Source organism: Nestor notabilis, unplaced genomic scaffold (assembly GCF_000696875.1).
Source record: "Nestor notabilis isolate BGI_N333 unplaced genomic scaffold, ASM69687v1 scaffold18501, whole genome shotgun sequence".
Taxonomy (NCBI): Eukaryota; Metazoa; Chordata; class Aves; order Psittaciformes; family Psittacidae; genus Nestor; species Nestor notabilis.
Genome location: NW_009916250.1, coordinates 17,005 through 27,399, shown reverse-complemented (window position 1 = coordinate 27,399; position 10,395 = coordinate 17,005). Strand labels below are relative to the sequence as shown.

General features: G+C 56.0%; 1 protein-coding gene across 1 annotated transcript in view; it reads right to left on the bottom strand.

Moving 5' to 3' along the window:
- Positions 1 to 9,967, bottom strand: part of TMEM63C (transmembrane protein 63C) — a 13,027-nt gene extending 3,060 nt beyond the window's left edge. Inside the window, exons 1-19 of the mRNA XM_010024497.1 lie at positions 9,770 to 9,967; positions 9,323 to 9,402; positions 8,160 to 8,247; positions 5,983 to 6,020; positions 5,441 to 5,583; positions 5,076 to 5,127; positions 4,517 to 4,625; positions 3,945 to 4,018; positions 3,782 to 3,862; positions 3,533 to 3,653; positions 3,310 to 3,443; positions 2,954 to 3,076; positions 2,302 to 2,455; positions 1,681 to 1,787; positions 1,495 to 1,581; positions 899 to 964; positions 633 to 795; positions 319 to 424; positions 8 to 123 (exon numbers count right to left, since the gene is read on the bottom strand). Coding sequence (XP_010022799.1) covers positions 8 to 123; positions 319 to 424; positions 633 to 795; positions 899 to 964; positions 1,495 to 1,581; positions 1,681 to 1,787; positions 2,302 to 2,455; positions 2,954 to 3,076; positions 3,310 to 3,443; positions 3,533 to 3,653; positions 3,782 to 3,862; positions 3,945 to 4,018; positions 4,517 to 4,625; positions 5,076 to 5,127; positions 5,441 to 5,583; positions 5,983 to 6,020; positions 8,160 to 8,247; positions 9,323 to 9,402; positions 9,770 to 9,967 — 2,040 coding nt within the window. The remainder of the gene's footprint in view (positions 1 to 7; positions 124 to 318; positions 425 to 632; positions 796 to 898; positions 965 to 1,494; positions 1,582 to 1,680; positions 1,788 to 2,301; positions 2,456 to 2,953; positions 3,077 to 3,309; positions 3,444 to 3,532; positions 3,654 to 3,781; positions 3,863 to 3,944; positions 4,019 to 4,516; positions 4,626 to 5,075; positions 5,128 to 5,440; positions 5,584 to 5,982; positions 6,021 to 8,159; positions 8,248 to 9,322; positions 9,403 to 9,769) is intronic.
- Between the last annotated feature and the right edge of the window lie 428 nt (positions 9,968 to 10,395).

Here is a 10,395-nt window from a genome sequence, read left to right as displayed (position 1 = left end):
GGGGGGCCACCACGACCTGGCTGATGGCGGCGACGTGGAGGCGCTGGTTCAGCTTGGTGGGGATGTACACATAGTAAATGTTGTACCGGTCAACCATGTGCTTGAGCAGCATGTAGAGCAACCCTGGCAGGAGGAGAAGGGCATTTGAGGGGAGGACAATGGGGACAGCCAAGTCACAGGGACAGCAGAGCAGGTCCAGGGGACGATGGCCAAGAGTGCCCTCCTGTACCATGCAGGAAACTTGCACTCCCACACCACTGCAGGCTGTTCTTTGCATGGCCAGGGAGAGCAGGACCACAGGCATGGGATCACACTCACCAAAGGGGACAATGATGGGGCAGGTAATGCTGTAGGTCATAACAACAGAGAAGATGCAGGAGGTCCAGGCATACTCCAGTCCAAACTGGAACTGGTAGGCTTGGCTCTGGGGCACAAACAACAGTGTCATTACTGCCCGTGCTGCTGCAAAGAGTGCAATTGCCTTCGCATCCCAGCCTACAAGACTGCCTTCCCCTGTTAGCCTTAAGTCCCCACAAGCCTCCCCATAGGACCTGGACAGCCTGAGTTCCTAGTTAGCATGTCCCTGCTGCGCTGGGGGTTGTGTAGGCTCAGAGGTGACCAGAGCCACGTACCCGTTTGATGTGGAGTCGCTCGGGCTCAGACTTGGCAAAGCAGAGGCGGGCAGTGTAGACAAGGAGGCCCGGGATGCGCAGCAGCTCCATGGCTGTCCCGATCAGGCTCGAGGTGACCACGTAGTTGACAAAGAAAGCGCCGTTGTCCGGGAGGAAAACGCACCTGCCCCAGGGAGGCAGTGGGTGAGGGCAGGCAGGCGGCTGGGAGAGCCATGCTGGGCTGGTGTCAAGTGCTCCTGGAGGTTCAGGAGCTCCCGGCTACTCACTGGAACTTGACATCAGCCTGGTCCAGAAAGTGGGTGTCAAAGAGCCAGCGGAAAAAAAGGTCCAGGCTGGAGCAGAGAGAAGAGGAGCAGCTCAGAGAGAGGGGGAGCTGCAGAGCGAGGTGAGAGGCACCCAGCAGGTGTGTGCTTTGCCCTGCCCCGGGTGGATGAGACCCCTTGGACTCTACACTGTCACAACAGCCCTTTCTGCCACACAGGACCACCACAGCATGGGTGCTCGCCTCTGCCCCCTGGATGGTCAGGATTGTCATAGCTGGGGCTTTGCAGACACCTGGTCCTTTCAGGGTCTGCTGAAGGGCTGACCCCAAGCAGGGCTCCACCAGCACACGAGGGTGAGCATGGCAACCTGGCAAGCTGCTCCACTCCCCTCCTCCTCTGTAGGGAAGCTTTCTGTCCATGACCATGGGAAGCAGATCAGCATGGCTACAGAGGGGGTGTTTTCCTCCCGAGACAGCTGTGTTTCAGCAGTGGTGGGCCCTTCCTTAGCCCTTTAGGGCAGATTTGCAGGAGGTGAGGGGCTCGGGTGTGATCCCAGCTGCTGGGGAGCAGGGAGAACAGTGCAGAAGGGTTGTCTCTACCTGCTCAGCCCCAGTGAGGGCAGGATGATGACCATGAACACCAGGAAGAAGAAGCACTTGTGCATGGTGAGCTGATTTTCACTTGACCTGCGGAGAGGGGGGCAAGAGAAAAACACTGCATTTCTCCGTGGCAGAGCAGCTGGTGCAGAGCATCTACCACAGCCCTGGGGGAACCAGCCCCATTACCTTGTCCAGTGTGACTCGAAGAATGCTGAGTAGTAGACGAGGAAGGGCAGAAAGACAGAGAAGGCCCAGAGCAGCAGCGTGGGGAAGAACTGGGTGATGATGGGGTTCTGCAGGAGGAGAGATGCCAGATACCCCTTCAGGAGCCTGCCAGAGCTCAGCAGTGTTGGAGGCAGGTGTCCAGGTCTCCTGGCACAGCATGGTGTGTGCAAGGGGTGTGCTGGGGCATGCCCTTCCTGACTTGTTTCAGGAGGTAAGAGGCTGAGGCCAGCCAAAGTCACCATGGGTGTGCTCTGAGCCCCAGTGCCTCTCCAACAGCTCACAGGTCAATGAGCAGGAAGGAGACATGCTGCTGGCTGTGTGGCTCCTAACCCTAACCCTGCCCTCCTCCATGGACACCAGTACCAAAGCTCAAATTTGCACAGGTGCTCCAGGGCTCTGCCACTAGAAACACAAGAAGACGACGGATGGCAAGGAGGGGCATGACCACTCCTTGCCTCTCATCAACACTCATCCCAGTGATGGCTCTTTTTCTTAGGCCAGTGTAGATGCCCTCCCCCTGTCACAGACAGGCTTGGAAAGGGACACCCTTTGGGAAAGCTGGCATGGGGCCCCAGGGACTACCTTGAGGCTCTCCACAGGGTGTGTGACATTGAACATGTCCATAGTGTTGACAATGATGGCTGGCGTGGTGAGGAAGAAGAGAAGGACGAAGAGGCAGATATTAAGGAGGATGAATCGCACCCACCAGGATGTGCCATGGACTGATAAATTCTCCCTGTGAGAGGAAAGCACGACTAGGACATGATGTGGAGAAAAAGCCATGCGTCCTGGGCAGCCCAGCCCAGCCCCCTGAACCTCTGCCTCCCACTACCTGCACCAACCATCCTGGCAGCCATTGCTCTGAGCTCACTGACTCTCTCTCCTGCACTGCTGTGCTGATACCTGCAGAGCCCCCAGGACCAGTGGATGGCCACAGGGAGAATCTGTACCTGCAGGAGACTTCAGAGTCAGGCTGGAGAAACCAGAGCCTGGCAATCACCCCACACTTTGCCTGGCTAAGCCCTGCTCCATTAGGTGATCACCTCAGGCACCCCTGCTGACTTCTGCTATGATCACAGGAGGGACTGTCAGCCCCTGCCACCCTAGGGGGGAATTGCTCTATAGATATGGGCACAGGTTCTCTACAGCTATGTGAGCTCCCTATAGGTACAGGCACAAGTTTCCCCCAGCTGCTCTCCCCATTCCCTCCCTCCCTCCCACCACAGGGGTTCACCAGATGATATCACTAGGTGCAGGGGCATAGCGAATGCCCCAGTGATGTGACTTGACCACGGTGGTGACAGAGGACTGCTGGGGGTGCTTGCGGCAGCGGATGTGGCTGTAGTCCTTCAAAATCCTGCAGGAGGAAGGAGCCAGGGGTCAGGTCCAGATCAAGGGCTCAGAACCTCCTCCCCCCACCTTCTTGTGAGACTCTTCCCACAGCCCCAACAGAGCATCCATCTTGGAAGGTGGCAGACAGACCCATTGCCTGGCTTTGGCTGGGAAGCGGGCAAGATGACCCGATTCCCCAGCAGCAGTGGCCACCAGGCTGAGGGACATCCCTGTACCCATTGTACGAGGAGTACTCACACAGCTGTCATCCGCTCGTCCTGGAAGGTGACGAAGGCCATGTCAAGCCGCTTGAGTGTGATGCGGTTGCGCTCAGCATTGAACTCGTCTGTGAGCTTCTCCTCCAGCTCCCCGTAGTACTGCTCAGCGTCCACCTGTGGGAGCAGTCGGGGCTCTGCCGCACTTGCTCTGCCTTGCCCATGGTGGGAATGTGCTGCCGGCAGCCCTGTCCGCACCCTCCTACCTGCTCAAAGCCACAGAAGCGGCAGCAAAAGACGCGGGCGCAGGGATGGGTTTTGATCATGATCTTCCCCTCTTTCTGCGCCTTGGTGGTGAAGTAAAGCCGGCCCTTCATTGCCTTGCGCCTGCCAGGAAGCCGAAAGGGGAAAGGATCCATTTGGGAAGTGGCAGACAGAGGCAGACTGCGTCCCTCAACATGGTGGGCAGGAGCAGTACCCCACCCGCAGCGGCAATGGGGACCTCTAGCACTCACCTCTCTGCATCCAACTTCATCAGCTTGCGCACATCGAAGCAGAACTGGACGTTGGTGACGGTGCAGCTGGGATAAGCCTCACTGTGGGTACAGAGACACGATGTCACAAGGAAGCCCCCTGCCTGTCAGCCAGCCAGCGAGGCTGTGGCACACTGCTACTCACTGGAAATGCTTGATGATAAGGGAAGGGTCCGTGATCTCCTTGGGGATGTGGGTAACCATCAGTGTCCGGGCGACCTGGGGAAGGAGAAGGGGCAGAGGGGGCAGGTTATCTATGGGGTGTCTCGCTGCCGCCCTGCTCACTCAGCCACTGGGAATGCAGAAGAGAGCCGGGGCACTGACTGCCACACCGGAGGTCAGCACCAACCTCCTCAATGCTCAGGGGGTTGGAACTAGATGATCTTAAGGGGCTTTCCAACCCTAACCATTCCACGATTCTATGATTCTATGCTCGTTCCAGACCCTGGGTGCATAGCTGGACACCACCACCTCCCAGACAGACAGACACAGCAGAGCTTCAATCTCAAGAGCAAGGCAGCAAGAGAAAGAGATCTGCCACCAGGCAGCCAGGCTTTCTCCAGAAGCTGAAGAAAACCAGCCACCTCTTTGCCCGCCTGCCCAGGCCCAGGCTGTTTCTAAAGCTCTCCTAACATATTGGGACCATTCTTTCCACAAAGCATAAAGTTGTCCCTTAGCACTGAGCAAGGCAGGGCTGGAGGAGGGGTGGTTGCTCACCTTCTCATTCTCTCTGTATTCAAGATGGACGGAGTGGTGAGCCATGCAGAGGATTGTGAGGATGAAATAGATGAGGGCAAAGATGCTGTGCAGCCACAGGAGGCGGTCCCTGGAGGGGTGGAAGATAAGTTCAGTGACCACTGTGGCAGCCATGTGACATTCAGACCAGCCTTGCATTCAGCATCTCACCAGTAACCACCCCAGCCACCCACTGGGACCTCCCTGAGCTGGCTGCTTGACCCCCACTCTGGGGACATGAGGGGCAGTGTCCAGGGTGTTGACTGAGATATTATAGAGCTGAGGCTGTCCTGCACCCATAAGAGCACTTCTGCTGGCAGCGGGGTGCAGTAAGCAGTGCCAGCATGCTGGCCACCACAACTGTGTTCATACGTGATGCAGAAAGACATCGGGGTCTACTGCAAGCAGCATACTGCTATCAACATGGACCTGTCCCTGTCCCTGGCATGGGGCTGTGACCAGCGCTGTGTCTGGGTGCTCTGAGCAGTGCCCACTACAGTGGCAGCACCCACAGCCCTCCCTGGACATGGGAGCCACGTACTGCGTCGGGATGTTGGCGATGGTTGTCCGGCCGAAGTGGGTGGGATTGTGTCCTGCAGGGGAAGAGGAGAAGCAGGGTGTTAAGGGAACCCAGTACAGTGTACATGTCAGTGCTCGCAGGGTTAGTGACTCTGGTCTTTGCTCCCTCCTTTTCCATCTGCCAGGTCCCCACCAAGCCCCTGCTGCCCTGGAGCTCCCTGCCTCTTGCATTCTTCTGTCCGACAACTGATAGTGGGTTCCTGCTCACATGGGGGCTCCTCATGGAGGGGTTCTTCTGTCCTCTGTCCTGGCGGCACAGAGCTCACCCTGAGGCTAGGGAGCTTGCACCACAGTCCTGAGCCATCCCACAACTGGTGAAACACCTACCCAGGAGGTCCCCCGAGAAGTTGACCGGCAGGATGACAGCCACGGAGAGCACGCAGACCAGCATAAGCAGGACCAGGAGGTGCCGCTGGAAGGACAGGTAGGTGGTGGCATCGATCCCACACTTGCTCTGAATCTCCTCGTCCCTGGGGGAGAGGCAGGTGGGGGTGAGCACTGGTGGTGCCTCCCCCCCACCTCCTGCCCTGGGGACCCTAGCTGCTCCGGCCTCACGCATCCTGCCTGTTGCACATGGGATTTGGGCACAGAGTGGATAAGGGACACAAGCAGCCCTTGGGCTGCCACCTCATTACACAACCAGCTCCTACCAGAAGAGGTTGAAGACCTTTTCTCTGGGACAGGATCCAGGGGCCAGGAGGAAACACAGAGGTGATTCCTCTGCTTTCTCTCTGGAGAGGATGTTTTAAGAGGGCTCTGCTCTGCTGCTGGTCCCAGCAGCTCCAGGTGATGGGCCACCACCTGTGGGCACCTGCTCCCCACAGGCAGGTAGTGGTGGGGCACGGCTATGATGCAAAGGACACACTTACTTCATCTGGTAGATAGAAATGAGCCAGGAACAGAATCCCTGGAAGGAAAAAGAGTCGGGATGAGACAGGGATGACCACCCCAAACCTCCCTAGTGAGGAGTCAGGGCATGATACATGCTGGGGACACAGGCAGAGGTGGTGTGGTGCTGGGGCTCAGCCCCCAACCCTGGGGTTGGAGGGCTGTGCAAATGGAAGCAGCGCCAAAGTGCCCCAGGGATGCTCAACCCAGTTGCTTATCTGCAGCAGTGGCAAAGGCAGCTGTGTGGGGAGGAACGGGAAACAGAGGGCATCTCTGCAACACAGGCTCCTGGCTTCCAGCAACACCCTCCCCTGCCCCTGCCCTAGCAGCTTCTGACGTGCAATGCGCTTTTTTGACCACTACTGAGTGCTGAGCCGGCACTGCTGTAGAGCACTATCTTGTGTAATAGCTCATTCCCTGTCACCGCGTATGTGATATTAGGATTTTCTCCCCTATGCATTATTTTATGTTCTACCAACACCAGAGTTCATGCAAGTTCAATGTCCCTCTGCAGCCCTCCCAGTCACAGCTGTACAGAATAACACTCAGCTATCTGGCCACTCCTCTTCACCCCTTTCTTGGAGGTTTATGCTGGCCTTGGACAGCAGGGACCCCAGGCAGCCTGCTGTGGGATTCCCTTACCCTGCCCTGTGAGAGCTGGCAGCTTTTCCTTTCTCTCCATCCCCTGCCTTTACTCATGCCAGGACCTTCCCTCCTTCCCCACAGCTCAGCTTAGTCTGATTGACCGCAGTGGGAGGCTTTGGAGGTGCAGACATCCCTGTGTCAACAGCTCTGCAGGAGCCCAACATCCCCTTAGCACAACCGGGCTGACTCCCCTCCTACATCTCACTCTGGGGCTCTGCTCTGGAGAACCATGTCTAGGAGGCTGTCCATGCAGACCTCACACTCCCTGGAATGTAGTTTTTGGATTTTCCAGAAACCCTCCTGAAAACCAGGGTTTATCAGCTGGTTCCAAATTCTCTAGGATCCCCATGTGCAGGAGAGAGGATGCACACTGCAGTCAATAGCTTGGCTATTCATCTCAGGGGGAGCGAGAAGCCGGGTGTCTCCTACTGGGAATTTGTGATGGTAGCAGGAATTTGTCAGGCTGCTTTTATTGCAACCTCATCCTCCAACTGTTCTGATGCTTCCCCACAGAGAAGGGCTCCTGGGCAGGAATTTGTTCAAGCTCCTCCTCACTGGGTACAAGGACCAAAAATTAAGCTCTCCTGCCACATTCTCACCTTCTCCAGCAAGCATTTTCTACCTTCAACATCTATCAGCCCTACAAACCCTCTGGCAGGTTTTCTGTTCTTCATATGTGAAAAAAAAATCCAGAACTTGTTTTTATGTTCTCTACAAATTTCTTCTCAAAACTGTTCTTCTCTCCTCCTTAATGTGCTTTGAATCTGACCTGGCAGAATTTAGATTTTCCTCATTTGGGAACAGCTTGGCTTTTAAAAGGATCTCTTCCTGCTTCTAATAATCTCCCTTAATCTGCTTTTTAGCTGTTCTGGCTTCCCTGTGGTCTTTCTCCCTTATATTTTGATTCATTTGCCCAGAGCATCCAGTATCGAGCCTTTAAACAGGTCTCCTGCCACCTGCAAGAATTTTGCTTCTTTACCTTTCCTGCCTAGTTTTTTTTTCGGGAAGTCATGCCATTCTTTTCACAGTCACACGTAGTGACCGATTTTTGAGCTTTTGCTGCCAAAAAAGAGAAAGGCACAGACAGCAAAATGTATCTGTCTGTGCCTGGTGTGGTAGAGAGAAAAAAAGCATGACTTAAAAAAGATGATTCTGGCAAAGGTGGAGGTGTGATCCAATGGTCCCAGAAAGGGACCAGAAAGGTCCCTGCAGGCGCACAAAGAGGCTCTGGCCATGCATCTGACTAGGTCCCCGCAGCCAGCAGGGATGGCCATACAGCTGGGAGATGCTTGCTCTGGAAGGAGCATTCCCTCCAGGCTGCAGTTCCAGGTAGGTGCCTCAAAATGAGCTAGGACAAAGAAACTGCTGCTCATGGGTGTTAAGCAGGAAACCCTGAGCTGGAGTGTTTAATTTCTCCCATTTAACTTTTGAGCTGGGTTTCTGGTGGAGAGCAGGGTGGGCTGGGCCAAAATGAGCCCAGCCTGGGCTTCCAGCCACGGCCACCAGCACTTACCATGTCCTTGTTGTCGGTGTCCAGGGGGCTGCTCTCCGATGGGGACTTCTCCTTCTCACTCTGCTCTCCGTAGAAAAGCGACGTCAGACTGCAGTGAGGAGAAAGGTGGAGAGGTGAGGCAGGAGAGAAGCAGCAGACAGGAGAGGATGAGCACTCTTGGATAAACTTCTAGGGAGCAGCCCAGAAAATACCTCCCCTCTCCCCGCATCCTGCACTGGGCTTGGGGCAGGGGCTGCATCCTACTGCCTCTGTGCTGACAATTCCCTGCAGCTCCTCCGTGGCCCTGGCCCACAATGGGGTGGCTCGTGGAGAACTGGCCGGAGGTCCAAGACAAGGAACTGCTGAACCATACTTTTTTCTATTCCACTGGTTTCAGCCCTCTCAAATGGTGTTACAGTAAAAAAGAATGTAATCTGAACTTGCATTTTAAGTCTTGATTGCCCCTTTCACCTCCCTGGTGGATGGAAACATGTCTGTCTATTGCCAGACCCAGCTCCAGAGCCCAAGGCCAAAAACAGCTGGGGAGGGCATAAGGCAGGAGAGGCCTTTTACAGAGTTTGCTCCTGTGGGCTGCCCAGCCTTGCAGAGACCCCTCCTTTGTGCACCCGTCTGCACAAAGCTGCTTTGCTGCCTGTGGCAAGCTGTGCTCTGTCAGACAGCTGCAGGCAGCACAGCATGCCTGGAAATCTGGTCTGGGTTCTGTTTGTACCAGGTCATCTGCGGGTTTGGTGAAATTCTGCACGTAGCCTGAAGATTGGGCCCAGCAAGCTGCCTTGTGACACGAGGAGCAGTGTTACTGCTGTGTGCCTGCCTCCTGGGCTGGCCAGCCCTGCTTATACCAAGAGAGCAGCAGCAGGAGAGGCAGTGGCTCAGTCCCCACTCGAAAGCAGCTCTTGAGCCTCTGTCCTTCCCAGGTGCCCTCTCTGGCACCAAGAGCACAGTCACCAGACAATGCCTGCAAGAGGGAATCAAAGCTAGCCTAGGCTTTCCCTCTCCCAGCAGCAGAGAGTGCCTGTGCCTCCATGGGCAAAGGCAGCCAGGCAATTCCCACTGAGAAGGAGGGACAGGGACACTTGCTGAGCTTCTCCATGGGCCACCCTGCAGTGCCAGACCACTTGGAGAGTCTGGAGCCACCACCCGTGGTGGCCGTGCATCCTCCTCACCTATCATTGTCCATCAGCAGCGCCAGGCGCCCGTAGTCCCAAGCTGCTTTCCGAAGGCAGGAAAAGATCAGGAGGAGAAGCTGGAAGAAGAAGGAAGAGGAGAGGTGAAGGGTTTTGCTGTGAGGTCTTGCCCCTTAAGTTCTCCTCACGTCCCTCCTTTCTGTTTTCTCACTCATGAGCCCAAGCTCAAGCAAAACTCCTTTCTCAAGCCAAACTGCTCCTGCTCCCTGACCTCACAACTGCTGCCCACAAGGATGCAGGCAAAGCTTTTGGTCCCCTGCACTCACCCCTGTTCCCCCAGTCAGCCTAGCGCACTGACACACAGGCTGCACCTGGATGCGGCTTCAGTGCACCCATAACACTCTCTCCCTCCCCATGCTTACAGCCAGTCTCTGACACCACAGGGACTGTGGTGCCCATAACGTGGCACCCTCCTGGCCCACTCACCAGCCAGAGGATGAAGTTGATGGTGAGCACAGTGGGCACACCACCGAACGGCAGCCCTTCCAGGACGGTGCTGCGGGAGCGGGCACTGAAGCATTGCTCCTCTGTGCTGTTCACCAGCGTGTCCAGGAAGCTGAGCACATCCAGTGAGGTGGGGCTGGCACCCTCAGGTGCTGGCTCCACTGAGTACACACTCTCCATCGGTGGTGTCGTTGGCCTCACCCTGTAATACAGGGGCACAGGTGCAGATGGAGGAGCTTTTGCTTTAAAAGGGGCCGTGGCTCTTCCAGGTCCTCCAGCAAGGTCTGAGAAGCTCGGTAAGGGAAGGGAGGGGAGAGGACTGGATGATGACCTTGGAGCTTCCCCAGTCCCACTTTCTCCCAGGTAGGGCCTATGGGACACAGTGCAGCAGGTGATGCTGGAGAAATCTCATTCCTTTCCCCTCTCCATTAAACCCCATGTTATTTGTTTGTCTCCATCATACCTGAGACAGGTCTTTCACCACCTCTGCCCCTCAGTCCTGGAAGCTGGTTGAGTCATGGCCACCCTGGTGTGGTCAGCAGGCAGGAATGAGGAGCCAAAGCATTTGCATGAGTTTCTGAGAACAACAACAATAATGATGTTAACAA